Consider the following 15390-nt stretch of genomic DNA (forward strand, 5'->3'; position numbering starts at 1 on the left):
TCATAATGGATGGAGCAGCATGTATGTTTAAACAGTTAACATATTCGAGATTCGAAATTAATTTATATATATATATATATATATATATATATATATATATATATATATATATATATATATATATATATATATATATATATAAATTAATTTCCTATCAAATGTTCAGTCTCTAAATAAAAATCATAAAAATCATAAAAAACCTTTTGTAATTTTAAACAAGTCTTTGGATTTTTAAAATCTGTTTTACATGTTACTTGTTTTAGATGGTGAAGTGCGTCGATGTGCTAGCACTATGGAATGTGAGCAGGATGTGCCATATCTGGTGAGGAAAGAGTGCTGTGATACAGACTTCTGCAACTGAACCTGTTATGACTTGATATAATCTATTAAAATAAATTAGACCGTGATTCCAGTAATTTCTTTAGCAATATACACTGTGATTTCTAATAAGAAAATTATGAAAGAAATATTTGAGAGGGCTTTGGTAAATCAATGTCAATGTACACACATGAATAAAAAATAAAAACAATGTGCATGTTCAAAAAATAATTTTGTCTTGCTCTTGTGTGTTATGTTTTAGCACCTTAACTCAGAAGTAAAAAAAAAAAGCCAGAAGACTGTAAAAGTGCTTGGGTTAGAAACACCATGGTCAGCACAACGAATACATTACATTGTAACACTCTTTATTGCCACACATTTCACACTTCAGTAAAAGTCAGCAAATATCAGCAATTTTACAAAATGTTATTCAAAAGCTTTTACACAAAGTTAACACTGGATTGAAAATGGTTATAGAAGAGAAAACGAAAAAAAAACATGAAAAGAAGAGCGGAGTGGTTAAACCCGAGTTTGAAAACCATGAATGTCCACATCTTTGGATGCTTTGCTACAACAATTACAGAGATAGTGACCAATAAAGTAGATAGCGAATGCACAACTGCTCATGATGACCAGAATAGAAATAGACACTAGAGCATAGATAGACATGCGTTTCTCTGCTGCAGCCCTTACCGAGCACAGCTGATGACTGCATCCTTCGAAATCACTCAAACAAAGGAATGTGTTTCGGTCAACTTTAGGCAAATTCCAATAAAGTAAAACATACACAAACCAAAACTCTACCACAATCCGCAATATAACACTGAACATGTAGAAGAGCACAGCATTCCTGCTTCCATGCATATCAAGGATCATCACACCAGTTGTGTTACTGCCAGGATCATTTGTGCTTTTCAGCTCACCCAAAGTTTGAAGTTCCACTCCATTCTTCTCTCTAGTGTTCTTCTTCTGGAAAACCGAGTTTACGTGAGCAGTAAAGAGCTCCATGAGCAGGACGGATATAATAAGTAGGATAAAAATATAGTTCCAAGCCATGACCACAGGCTTGTCAAAGTGTTTATTGAAGCAAAATTTAGTGCAAACGCTGTCCTTGGTGACATTGCAGCTGAAGTCAGAGTCCAATTTAAACCACGGCATTTCGGCCACAAAAAGTGTTACAAGGCGAATACAGAGGAAGCCGAACCACACTGTGCGCCCCTTGTAGGTGGTACTTGCATCCACTGCAGTGCGGAGGATGGGGATCAGACCAGTAACAATTGCTGCCATTGCTCTCCAAAAAAAAAAAAAACAATATTTGCATTAAATTTAAGAAAAAAAGTAACTTTAATAGACCATTATTGCTGTACATATTGTCAAATATAAAATAACTGTTTATTTTTTATATTAATAGTAAATTGTATAATTTGTATCAGTCAGTTTATTCTAATTCTATACATTTCAGCTATGATGTCTAATTTATATGTCAATTTCCGACATTAATATTAATTAATAAATTTTTTAAAAACTTACCAAGAGAAAATATCCGACAAGAACACTTGGACTGTCTTTTGTTTGAGCAATGCTGACAATGCTACTATTATCACTCAGTATATAGAGGGTCAAACTGCTAGCATCATCAAAAATTTCTGTGACTCACACTGGTTACCACGCTTAATATAGGTCATGGTAGTTATTAGGTCCTACACAAAACTTTGTTCATAATTCTGAATTTCTATTACAAGCAGAAAGTATCTGAAAATAAACACAAATTCCTAAATACAATTTAACTTTGTAAATAAGGCCTAAAATATGAATAAAATAAAAAAAGCACATATACACACACACACACACACACACACACACACACACACACACACACACACACACACACACACACACACATATATATATATATATATATGTGTAACTGTACACAACTTAGCCATGCACTGATTACTGTTCACAACTAAACCATATACTGCTAACTGTAAACAACAATACAGTATACTGCTTACTGTACACAGTAAAGACTGAACAAAGCTTCATTCATATGGGTATTGCTGACTTTTTTAAGATCTTTTCAATAACCTCTAATACATGGGACCTAGGCACAAAACAGTATATCACAGATTGATATAAACCTTTTTTTTTTATTCACTCAAATACACAGTTATATGTAATTATGTAATCTAAATTATTCATTTAAATTATTACAAAACTATTCGTGTTTTGTCGTGTTGTTTTAACAATGCTTTCTAGTTCAAGTCATCTCCTTGCTGATGCCACAGTACAAACAGTTTCATTTTCCATACTCTTAGTAAAATTAACACCTCTTTGAACACCCTGCTATTTTGCAAGTTCTCCCACTTAGAAATCATGGAGGGGTCTGAAATTCTCATCGTAGGTGCATGTCCACTGTGAGAGACATAATCTAAAAAAAAAATCCAGAAATCACAATGTATGATTTTTAAACTATTTATTTGTATGATACAGCTGCAAATAAGTATTTGAACAACTGAGAAAGTCAATGTTTGGTACAGTAGCCTTTGTTTGCAATTTCAGAGGTCAAACGTTTCCTGTAGTTTTTCACCAGGTTTGCACACACTGCAGGAGGGATTTTGGCCCACTCCTTCACACAGATCTTCTCTGTCGCTGAGAAGCACGGAGTTTGAGCTCCCTCCAAAGATTCTCTATTGTGTTTAGGTCTGGAGACTGGCTAGGCCACACCAGAACCTTGATATGCTTCTTACAGAGCCACTCCTTGGTTATCCTGGCTGTGTGCTTCGGTTCATTGTCATGTTGGAAGACCCCGCCTCAACCCATCTTCAATGCTCTAACTGAGGGAAGGAGGTTGTTTCCCAAAATCTCCCTAAACATGGCCCCAGTCATCCAATCCTTAATACAGTGCAGTCGCCCTGTCCCATGTGCAGAAAAGCACCCCCAAAGCATGATGCTACCACCCCCATGCTTCACAGTAGGGATAGTGTTCTTTGGATGGTACTCATCATTCTTCTTCCTCCAAACACGTTTAGTGAAATTATGACCCAAAAGTTCTATTTTGGTCTCATCTGATCACATGACTTTCTCCCATGACTCCTCTGGATCATCCAAATGGTCATTGGCAAACTTAAGACGTGCCTGGACATGTGCTGGTTTAAGCAGGGGAACCTTCCGTGCCATGCATGATTTCAAACCATGACGTCTTAGTGTATTACCAACAGTAACCTTGGAAACGGTGGTCCCAGCTCTTTTCTGGTCATTGACCAGCTCCTCCCGTGTAGTTCTGGGCTGATTTCTCACCTTCCTTAGGATCACTGAGACCCCACGAGGTGAGATCTTGCATGGAGCCCCAGTCCGAGGGAGATTGACAGTCATGTTTAGCTTCTTCCGTTTTCTAATGATACCTCCAACAGTGGACCTTTTTTCACCAAGCTGCTTGCCAATTTCCCCGTAGCCCTTTCCAGCCTTGTGGAGGTGTACAATTTTGTCTCTAGTGTCTTTGGACAGCTCTTTGGTCTTGGCCATGTTAGTAGTTGGATTCTTACCGATTGTATGGGGTGGACAGGTGTCTTTATGCAGCTAACGACCTTAAACCGGTGCATCTAATTTAGGATAATAAATGTAGTGGAGGTGGACATTTTAAAGGCAGACTAACAGGTCTTTGAGGGTCAGAATTCTAGCTGATAGACAGGTGTTCAAATACGAATTTAGGTCTAGAAGCTTTCATGTTACTTAAGCACCTTGCAGCTCTTAAGAGTTAGAGACACCATGGTGATTACACTGTTTACTGTGTAACACTCTTAATTGCCACACATTTCACACTTAAATAAAACAGCAAATTTAGAAAGACATCAAAATGTAACAATTTTACACAATGTAATATAAAAGTTTTTATACAGATTTAAGACTGGATTAAAAAAGATGGATTAACACTGGAATAGTTAACAAGGGAAAGAAAAATTTGACTTCACCAAGTCCTGAACTGTGCATCTTTGGACATTACTCTGACATATGAACACATTTTGATTTAGTTTAGGCAAATTCCAATAAAGTAGAACATACACAAATCAAAACCCCACCACAATCCGCAATATAACACTTAACAGGAAGAAAAGCATCATCGGGCCAATTGTGTTACTGTCAGGATCGTTTATGCTTTTCAGATTCAAGAGATTTAAGTTCACTCCATTCTTCTCTCTAACATTCTTCTTCTGGAAAACAAAGCATACATGGGCAAAGTAGAGCTCCATGATCAGGACAGAGATAATGAGGAGGTTAAAATATAGTTTTTGCCAAAGTGTTGGTTGAAGCAGTCTTTAGTGCAAATGCTGTATTTAATTACATTGCAGCTGAATTCAAGTTCCAATTTAAACCAAGGTATTTTAATCACAAAATGTGTCACAAGGCGAATACAGATGAAGCCTAACCACACTGTGCTCCCTCTGTAGGTGGCACTGGCTTCCACTGTAGTGCGGACAGTGGGGTTCAGACTAGTAACAATTGCTGCCATTGCTATTCTGTTGTTGTTTTTTTTAAGATAAAACAAATATTTGCAAGTGACAAATGTGAGGGAAAAAAATATTTCAAAATGTATTTTTACATTTATTTCTCCATTACTGGCATATACATTATTAAATATGAATATTTTGTTCATTGATATTGTGATTTGTGTTGAGAGTAGGCAGCAGGTTGAGAAGAGCCTGGAGGGGTGGAGGTACACAGAGAGAAGGGGAATGAAAGTCAGTAGGAGTAAGACAGAGTACATGTGTGTGAATGAGAGGGAGGGCAGTGGAGGGAGAAGAGGTGGAGAAAGTGGAGGAGTTCATGTACCTGGGGTCAACAGTGCAAAGTAATGAAGAGTGTGTTAAAGAAGTGAAGAAAAGAGTGCAGGCATGGTGGAGTGGGTGGAGAAGAGTGACAGGAATTTTTTGTGATAAAATGGTATCTGTGAGAGTGAAAGGGAAGGTTTATAAGACTGTGGTGATACCTGCAATGTTGTATTCATTAGGAGACAGTGGCATTGAGTAAAAGACAGGAGGTGGAGCTGGAGGTAGCAAAGCTGAAGATGTTGAGATTTTCGTTGGGAGTGATGAGGATGAACAGGATTAAAAACGGGTTTATTAGAGGAACCGCGCATGTAGAATGTTTTGGGAACAACATGAGAGAGGCCTGATTGAGATGGTTTGGACATATGCAGAGGAGAGATGTGGGGTATATTGGTAGGAGAATGCTAAAGCTTGAGCCAGGAGAGAGGAAAAGAGAAAGGCCAAGGAGGAGGTTTATGGATGTGGTGAAGGAAGACATGCAGGTAGTTGGTTTGAAGACATGCAGGTAGTTGGTTTGAAAGAGTCAGATGTTGAGGACAGAGTAGTATGGAGATGGATCACCTGCTGTGGCGACCCCTAATGAGAGCAGCAGAAAGAAGAAGAAGAAGAAGAAGGTGAAGAAGAAGATAAAGAAGATGGAGAAGATCAATATTTTGTTCATAGGAAAAGTTAAATCATTTACTGATAAATATTTGCACAAATCCCCACACAACTGTGTTTTTTCCTAAACTATAATTTTCTTCACAACAACATCTTAATAAGCAGGCAAATATCTGCTTATATAATTATCTATATTCTTAATCTGTAGTCGTTTTTATTGATAAACGCTTCAAATAAATACAATTTTCAAATCGTCAACCTAAAATAAAGCTAAACATGTGATCAAATAAAGGATACCATGGACAAAGGGCGTAGTTAGCTATGCTTTTTTCATAATATAAAAACAATTAGACGGATTATTGTTAACTTGGAAGCGGTGTATTGCGTTTGTGTTCATGCGCTCAACATGGAGGAATTATTTCGGCTAGAGCCGGTAGGGGGCGATGCCGCTACATGTAAGCAGGCAAGGACACGTTCAGTACTTTATCTTTATTTTTAGTTAGTTTATTTATTTGTTTGAATGTTTTTATACTTTAATATTTACCTAATCTTTTTTACATTTATAGAAAAAAATTATAATCAGTAACACAAACTTTCAAACCGTCACATATAGTTTCAATTCCTTCTCCTTGTTAGGTTTTAATAAAATAAAAATAGGGAGAATATTTGCATTTTTCTTCTTTAAACCTGCTTCTTTTTTAACTGATCAGCTCTCGGCTTTGGGGATCTCCAGGACAATCAAAGGGTTCGTATTTTTATTATTATAATTTTATTTTTTTTTACTAATAAAGATTTACGTGCTCCACGTGATTCTTCTTCTTTTTCTTTTGGCTGCTACCATTAGGGGTCGCCACAGCGGATCATCCGTCTCCATACCCCCCTGTCCTCTACATCTGCCTCTTTCAAACCAACTACCTGCATGTCTTCCCTCACCACATTCATAAACCGCCTCCTTGGTCTTCCTCTTTTCCTCCTTCCTGTTGGCTCCATTCTCAGCATTCTCCTACCAATATACCCCATGTCTCTCCTCTGAACATGTCCAAACCATCTCAATCTTACCCCCTCACCGTGTCTCCAAAACGTTCTACATGCGCTGTCCCTCTAATAAACTTATTTCTAATCCTGTCCATCCTCATCACTCCCAACGGAAACCTTAACATCTTCAGCTCTGCTACCTCCAGCTTCACCTCCTGTCTTTTACTAAATGCCACTGTCTCTAAACCCTACAACATCGCAGGTCTCACCACAGTCCTTTAAACTTTCCCTTTCACTCCACGTGATTATCTCATCTAATATCATCTCAGGTAGGATTAGTTTAATCGTTACCCTTACCATAAGTGTAATAGGAAGACGTTGCATATCTTCTTCCACAAAACAGCTAAAGTGTTTTCTCTGTTCACTCGCTTTAGAAACTTTTTTTTCTGGCTCTCTTTTTGTTAACAAAAACACCTCAAGTTTTGGGGTAATGTTCCCCCTCAGATGTAGATGATTGACTCCCAGTTGTCTGGGCATTCCCCTGTTCTGTTCTGTTCTGTTCTGTTCTGTTCTGTTCTGTTCTGTTCTGTTCTGTTCTGTTCTGTTCCGTCTTTCCTATGCTGTTTTCATGGTATTTCACGTCAAACGAAGGGGGTGATTAATAATATTACCAAGCAATTTTGCAAGCACAATGTCACCAAAAGCGTAAAGTTATCACTGGATGCATTACAGTGCAACAGGAAATTATTCACAGCGTTTCACTTTTTCCACATTTTGTTATGTTGGTGCCAAAAGTGCTTTAAAATAGTATTGGGTAAAGGCAGTGAAGTACATGTGATTTATTATTATTATTATTTATATTAAAATTGCAAAGATTTCAGACAAACTTCTATCACGTTGTCATTTTGTTGTATTGTTTGTACAATTTTGATGAAAAGAATGAATGTAATCTATTTTGGAATAAGGCTGTAACAATAAAATGTGGAAAAAAGTGAAGCGCTGTGAATATTTTTTTGATTGGACTGTCATTTGTGCCAGAGCTAGAGAAAACTTCAGAAAGAAGTCCTTTGTGAAATTCGCATGACAACACAACAAAAATCTCCTTTTCAGCTAATTACAGGCTTTTTTCACTGAATGAATTAGTTAAATAGTGTAGACTGTGATGTCTCTGCTTAACCCTCTACCAGAAGATAAGCTGACTCACCCTGACTCCCAGGTGATGCAGTATTAGTAAGGTCTCTGAACCCTAGGAAGGTTGGAGAAGCACAGGTTCACCGATTCACAGTCTCAGTGGATCCACGCAAGCTGCAACAGTGACCTGAAGCAGGGGTGCAACTGAACATTTTCTGAGGGTTATGCAAGATCATGGTCGACACCCCTTCCCACTCCCCAAAAAGAGGGGAATAACTGCAGTAATACAGATAATTTTAACGGGCTCTGGTGTTCCAGCACTAAAAGGGTGGGGAGTGATTGCACAGTGGTTAATTCTCTGGGTTACTGCTCGGCAGGTTGGGGGTTCAAGCACCGATATCGCCAAACTGCCACTCTTGGGCCCTTGAGGAAGGCCCTTAGCCCTCTGTGCTCAAGGAGTGCTTTGTTATGGGTGACCCCAGCTTCTGAGCAAGCTGCAATATGTGAAGAAAAAAGTTTACTGTGCTTTAATGTATAGTAACAAATAAAGGCTATTCTATTCTTCTAATCAGGTGCTGCTGGACCCTAAGCATAGATTCTGAATTTATTCTTAATTTAGACATTTTTGTTGCTTATTCTGGTGGACTAAGTTTGCCTAATTCCGACTTTATTTCTTGCAATTCAGACTTTTACTCGCAATTCAGACTTTTTTTTAGCCAATCGGGCAGTGTCACTCCCTCAGCTTTACACATTATGGTATCAAACTAAGCCTTCGACCCCTGGAGTGAAACTCTGTCTATCAATCAGTCTTGAGGAATGAAAAAGACAGATGAAGAAGAGATTCAAACTTCAGGCTGACAACATGGTTATGGATGCACCATAAATGTTGGATGTTTTTGGGAAATAAAGTCAGAATTCTGAGACAAAAAGTCAGAATTGCAAGAAATTAACTTGTAATTGCGAAAAACAAACAAACAAAAAAACGCAATTAGGCAAAAGAAACAAATGTGGCGGAAGCAGGACACATTCATTAATCAAATTTACTTTTATATTTGTATTTGCATTTTGGTGTAAATATGGCAATTTAATGTGTTCAGTTTTTACAGATATTCTTGTATGCAATTTCAGCTATATTTCTCAAAAAAAATTATGTATTGCTCTTTAATGAAGAAAAAGTAACTTCTTATTACTCGATTAAACGTTGGAATAATCGGTAGCTACAGTTTTGTGAATATAAACACAAAGACATATTTGTGAGATTTAGTATTTCTCAGATTGTAAAAGCCACCATTATGGGGCGCTGTTGACTAGCCAGTTAAACCATAAAGAAATGAAAGCAGAGTAAAACAATGCACCACCTAATTGCTATTTTTTTTTATATTTCATTAGAGTATTCAGGCTCTACAGACAAATGCACATTACTTTTTATTTCATTTAGTTTAAATGGAATGTTATCACTATGTGTAATAAGTTTGTATTTAAATCTCAGTCCCACTCACTTGTTTCTGTTAGCCTTTATAATAAAAAATTTTTTTACATTGTATCCAGCTCTATGCAAAATAACTTATTTGGTGCCATCGGTTGCAGGTCACTTTACTGTAACTGACAGGCCAGAGTAAATGTGGATAGATACATTTGTAGATATAGCATACATAAAGTACCATACAATAATGGCTGGTCAGTGAGATAAAAGGAGAGATCAGCTGACATACATCTGAAGTTTTAAAATCAGCTATTCCAAGTGATTGTCAGCATGAGATCATTTTAAGCAAAACCGTGTGTTCATCTGTCCATCATACCCACGTGTACCCTTTGTACATCCTATTCCTGAATGAAGGGGATTAATTTGGATTTGGTCCAAGCTATTATGATTGCTTTATGCTATATTTTGGAGCATGGCAGTTGTAATATGCCCATTCAGTAATAAGAACATAAGTGAGGTCAGGTCTGTCATGTCATTGAAACCATTCCCAGTTTGTGCACTTTCAGCTCATTGGACCCGAACAGTCATTAATGACTGGTGGTTACTGAATTTTGCAGAACTTAACACCGGCAATTCCAAAAGACAGAATGTATACTGCTGTTGACTTTGCCAACTATTAATAAGAGTCCAGTTCGTGGCACTGGTTTTCCCTGCTGATCTTGTTGTTCAACTAAATTGTCCTACATATCATCCGAAACTGCAAGATCAGCAGAAATACTTGTGTGAGTGACACAACAGTACTTTGGAGCATTTCTTAAATCATCCTTAATATGTGCAAACCAGCAAGTGCTTTCTTAAAACAATTTCTATAAGCAACACAACACATTGGATTTCTTGCAAAAGCCTGTATTTTTCTCCAAATCTTAAGTTCATCTCTCAAAATTAGGGGAGTGGTGGCTCCAGCGGTTAAGGCACTGGGTTGCCGATCGGAAGGTCTGGTATCGCCAGACCTTCCGCCCCGGTGTCGCCAAGGTATCGCCCCGGTATCGCCAAGCTGCCACTCTTGGGCCCTTGAGCAAGGCCCTTAACCCTCTATGCTCCAGGGGTCCCTTACGAGGGAAATATCAAGGTCCGTGACGTCGGAGTGACGTGGGGCCGCCTTCCCGTGGGCTCACCTCCTGCAGGAGGGACCATAAGGGACGGTGCTGTGAGGATTGGGCAGCAGTCGAAGGCGGGGGCCTGCTTAGACTGCTGCCCCCGCGACCCGAATTACGGATAAGCGGGAGAAAATGAATGAATGAACATCTCTTTCCTATCAAGTCCTTTTGTCATTGTTTACAAACAAGATCGTCAAAATGTTCAGTCATGTTGTCAGTATGATGCTGCACAGTTTCTGTATTTTCTAATGTAAACTACAGTTTGGATCACATTGATCGAAAATGCACAAGGCAGAATTCCTTCTGCATGAGAATATACAGTTGAAACCAGATATTTACATACACTTTAGAAAAAAACACAAAAACTTTTATTTCTTTACTGTCATACATTAAATCAGAGTAAACTTTTTCTGTTTTAAATCAATAAATATTAACATATTTTTTGCATTTGTTAAATGTCAGAATCGAGTGAGGGATAATTTGCTTAATGAGTTTAAGAAGCCTCTGATAGGTTAATTAATTCCATCTAAGTTAATTGGTGGTGCACCTGTGGATGCATATAAAGGCACATCTCAAACACAGAGCCTCTTTCTTTGACATCATGGGAAAATCAAGAGAAATCCACCAATACATCAGAAAAAGAATTGTTGACCTCCACAAGTAGGGCTCATCCTTGGGTGCAATTTCCAGATGCCTGAAGGTCCCACGTTCATCCGTTCAGACAATAAGACGCAAGTATAAAAAACATGGAAATGTACAAACATCATACCACTCAGGAAAGAGACGGATTCTGAGTCCCAGAGAGGAACGTTTTTTATTGCGAAATGTGCAACAACAGCAAAAGATCTTGTGAAGATGCTGGCTGAAACTGGTAAGACAGTGTCATTAGCCACAGTAAAACGAATACTGTAACGCCATGAGCTGAAAGGTTATTCTGGGAGGAGAAAGCCATTACTTCAAAACCACCATAAAAAAGCCAGACTACAGTTTGCAACTGCACATGAGGGAAAAAATCGTAATTTCTGGAGACATGTCCTGTGGTCTGATTTAACTGTTCGGCCATAATGAAAAACCGTATATTTGGAGAAAAAAGGGCAAACCTTTGAAGCCTCAGAACACCATTCCAACTGTCAAGTATGGGGCTGCTTTGCTGCAGAAGGGACTGGTGCACTTTACAAAATAGATGGCATCATGAGAAAAAAAATTTATGTGGATATATTAAAGAAACATCTGAAGACATCAGCCAGGAAGTTAAAGCTTGGGCGCAAATGAGTCTTCCAAATGGACAATAACCCCAAGCATACCTCCAAATTAGTTACAAAGTGGCTTAAGGACAACAAAGTCAAGGTATTGGAGTGGCCATCACAAAGCCCTGATCTCAATCCCATAGAAGATTTGTGGGCGGCACTGAAAAGGCGAGTGCGAGTAAGAAGGCCTACAAACCTGACCCAGTGACACCAGTTCTGTCAAGAGGAGTGGGCCAAAATTCCAGCAAACTATTGTAGAAAGCTTGTGGAAGGATACCCAAAACGTTGGGCCCAAGTGAAACAGTTTCAGTGCAATTCCACCAAATACTAAGGAAGTGTATGTATACTTCTGACTTTGATGAAAGTGATACAGTGGAACCCCGTTGTACAAGCATAATTCGTTCTTGAAAATTGCTCGTAGGTCCATTTGCTCGTACGTTCGAACTGTTTTTCCCAATTAGAATGAATGTAAAAGTGATTTAATCCGTTCCGAAACCTCATCCGATCGCTCATTTCTGCACTTATAAAGTATTTGTAGCCTGTTTTAACAAACAAATACACCGCAAATTACCGTAATGTAAATATAACACTTACTCATGTGGTAGTGGTTGATTGCGAGTGTGAGATGCGCACCATCTTACTAAGTTTTCATAGTAATTCTCTTTACTTTCGTTTTCACAGCACCATCACTGATTTTTTTGGGAGAAATTCTTCAAGATTTCTAGTTAAATAAAAATATAAAACTAAAAAAAGTTATGTTTTTGCTGCACTGAACAACGAGAGCGACCGAGTGATACGTCATCAACTAAGCGACTGATGCGACCCCCTGCCGAAAACAGATAACCGACAGCGTTGGTTTGCTCGTGAAACAGGGTAAAATTTTGCGAGCAAGTTTGCTAATATCTCCGTTTGCTCGTACTATAGGTTGCTCGTACAACGGGGTTTTACTGTAATAAAAATACATAAAAATTCTCCCTCGCTCAATTCTGACATTTAACAAATGCAAAAAATGGTAATATTTATTGATTTAAAACAGAAAAAGTTTACTCTGATTTAATGTATGACAGTAAAGAAATAAAAGTTTTTGTTTTTTTCTGAAGTGTATGTAAATATCTGGTTTCAACTGTATAAATATCAGCAACACAAATTTATTTATTTGATTGCATACATGATTACCACATGGATTTAGTCCACTGTCCAGTGCCTCAATATGTATATGGAGCAAGTATGATAATACAGGGCTGCCCCTCAAGCCTGTAGGAGATAGCTCTTGTTTATTTAACACATTTGTACTATTAAAATCAATATTTAATATGTTTTTGAATAATATAAATGATTCAACAAAAGATTTATCATTTCATCTTAGGCCAAAACTAGGTCAGCGAATCAGACTGCTAGAGAATTTCTCTGAATTATTTTAAATTACATATACCAAAATCTAATCTCCAAACTACCAAAAATAAAAAATAAATTCACCAACCAAATAAAAGTTTAAACATCGTAGTAAAATTGTATTACCTGAAGTAGAAATTGCTACATCATTTGAAATCCAATGTGTTGTGTTAATTTAAATAATGTGTGTTATATGAAACTGAGCAAGGTCAGAAAGGATATGTGATACTCCTGGGGAGGAAAATAATGTAGGTGTTTGTAGCTCATAAGTTGTTGTATACATACAGGTGTAGTCAAAATAGCTCATGCTTATTTTACAGACAAACTTGACTGTGAAGTTCAGAGAAATCTTGCTACATTCAGTACTTTCTTTTTTAAAAATTAAAAAAATTACATAAATTTACCCAGTTTATTACCTGAAGGATGGTTTTAATCATTTTATGTCTGGTGCTTTATTCAGGGTTTTTTTTTTATTGGTATATGTTTATGCATACGGTCTTATCTAATATTAAATATCAATATAATGCACATTGTTTTAAATTGAAACAAATGTTTATTAAATGATATTCAGCACATATTATGGGTCTTACACTGCATTATGCTCACAATGCATATTTAAAGGGAAAAAAATATAATTTGGATTACATAGACAGAATCTGAAATTATACAGTAACATTACTCTTACAGTAACATTCCTAATTCTTATTTCACATTCCTCTCATTTGTATTTTTTTTATGTTAAACTACATCAGGGTATCTGTAGCTCATCTGGTGCTGAGAGAACGCTGCAGTACAGAACTCAGTAATTGACCTTATACCAACCAAGAATCAATAAGACATCATTGTGATTATTACTTATGGCATAAAAGTCCATAGGCATGAAATTACTGATAATATATGCAAATTTACTGACATATCTTGAAAAAAAGAAATCAAGCAATCAATCAGTAATAACAGTTACTTCGTCTTGTGCACTTACATGATTCTTAAGGCACAATGTTGAAACATTTTAACCCAAAAGAAATGAGAAGAAAGTAGTGGAAAGAACAGAAAGCCCCATGCTCAACAGAAAAAAAAACTGATCATATCATGACATACATTTAATTTATTGCCAAACATTTAACAATTAAATAAAACACAGCAAACCCATTAAACCAAATTCTGTGATATTCAAACAATTTCACACTAAAGGAAAGCTAATGTAAAAATGTTTAACAGAACAAAGAAAGGTATGAATATAAGACCACACTTTTTTTTAAGAGGATACCAAAACACATTTGCAAACAATAAAGTTACACACCATAGGATTCTTTGGTAATACAGTTACAGAGATAGTGGCCAATTAAGTGGACACAGAAGACACAATTGCTGATGATCACGAGCACAGAAATGGAGACAAGAGCATAAACTGACATGCTTTTCTCAGCACTACCACTCACCAAACACTCCTGATCGGGACAACCAGTGGTATAACTTTTACATACGAACGGACCTTGTTGTAGTTTAGGCAAATTCCAATAAAGCAGAATATACACAAACCAAAACTCCACTAAAATCCGCAGCATAATGCTGAACAGGTAGAAAAGAACAATGTTCCTGCTTTTATGCATGTCTATAAACATTATCTCAGTTGTGTTAGTGACAGGATCACTTGAAATTTTTAACTCATCTATCGGATCTACTGTTGGTTTCACTATGGGGCTCTTCTCAAAAACTGAATCTAGTTGGGAAGTGAAGAGCTCCATGAGTAGGACAGACAAAATGAGTAGGATGAAAATATAGTTCCAAGCCATTACCACTGGTTTGTCAAAATGCTGGTTGAAGCAGGATCTAGTGCACACACCGTCCTTGGTGACATTGCAGCTGAAGTCTGAGTTAAGTTTGAACCAAGGCATTTCAGCCACAAAAAGTGTCACAAGCCGAATACAGAGGAAACCGAACCACACGGTGCGCCCTTTGTAGGTGGTGGTGGCATCCACCGCAGTGCGGAGAATTGGAATCAGGCCAGTAACAATTGCTGCCATTGCTCTTCAAGATCTCCTTGCTAATAAAAGAAAAACAAAAAAGTGCAAGTTAATGGTTGTTTTATAGGTGGTTTGTATCACATTTCTTATATAATTCAGTATATCAGATGGTTTATAATTTGAAAATATAAAATAAAACTTACCGAGAGAAAATATCTGGCAAGAACAAGGTGACAATCTTTTGTATCAGTGATGCTGACTGACACTATATTCAGCTGCTCAATGTATAATGTGTTGAACTGCTAACGTCATCAACATTTTTGTTACTCGCATTGTTTACCTCATTTAAATTAGGTC

General features: G+C 37.3%; 3 protein-coding genes across 6 annotated transcripts in view; 1 reads left to right on the top strand and 2 right to left on the bottom strand.

Annotated features, from left to right (window-relative positions):
* Positions 1-396, top strand: part of cd37 (CD37 molecule) — a 7810-nt gene extending 7414 nt beyond the window's left edge. For all 4 annotated transcript variants that reach the window (XM_083557338.1, XM_083557339.1, XM_083557340.1 and 1 more), the window contains 2 exons: positions 1-21; positions 264-396. The exon at positions 1-21 is cut by the window's left edge and continues 111 nt beyond it. The gene's annotated coding sequence lies outside the window, so the exon portion shown is untranslated. The remainder of the gene's footprint in view (positions 22-263) is intronic.
* Positions 397-666: 270 nt separating this feature from the next.
* LOC310734868 (gap junction beta-3 protein-like) lies at positions 667-1608 on the bottom strand. Its single transcript, XM_083557331.1, has one exon. The coding sequence runs from the start codon at positions 1603-1605 to the stop codon at positions 838-840; it is 768 nt and encodes a 255-aa protein (XP_083413457.1). The 5' UTR covers positions 1606-1608; the 3' UTR covers positions 667-837.
* Positions 1609-13599: 11991 nt separating this feature from the next.
* Positions 13600-15369, bottom strand: LOC310734871 (gap junction beta-1 protein-like). The gene is made up of 2 exons (XM_083557342.1): positions 15237-15369; positions 13600-15113 (listed from the first exon to the last, which is right to left on the bottom strand). The coding sequence occupies exon 2, from the start codon at positions 15091-15093 to the stop codon at positions 14362-14364; it is 732 nt and encodes a 243-aa protein (XP_083413468.1). The 5' UTR covers positions 15094-15113; positions 15237-15369; the 3' UTR covers positions 13600-14361.
* Positions 15370-15390: the final 21 nt, after the last annotated feature.

Source organism: Silurus aristotelis, assembly GCF_946808225.1.
Source record: "Silurus aristotelis genome assembly, chromosome: 12".
Taxonomy (NCBI): Eukaryota; Metazoa; Chordata; class Actinopteri; order Siluriformes; family Siluridae; genus Silurus; species Silurus aristotelis.

Excerpts from the sequence above, each read along its gene's own strand:
- LOC310734868 (XM_083557331.1), bottom strand. The coding sequence starts at position 1,605 with ATGGCAGCAATTGTTACTGGTCTGATCCCCATCCTCCGCACTGCAGTG.
- LOC310734871 (XM_083557342.1), bottom strand. The coding sequence starts at position 15,093 with ATGGCAGCAATTGTTACTGGCCTGATTCCAATTCTCCGCACTGCGGTG.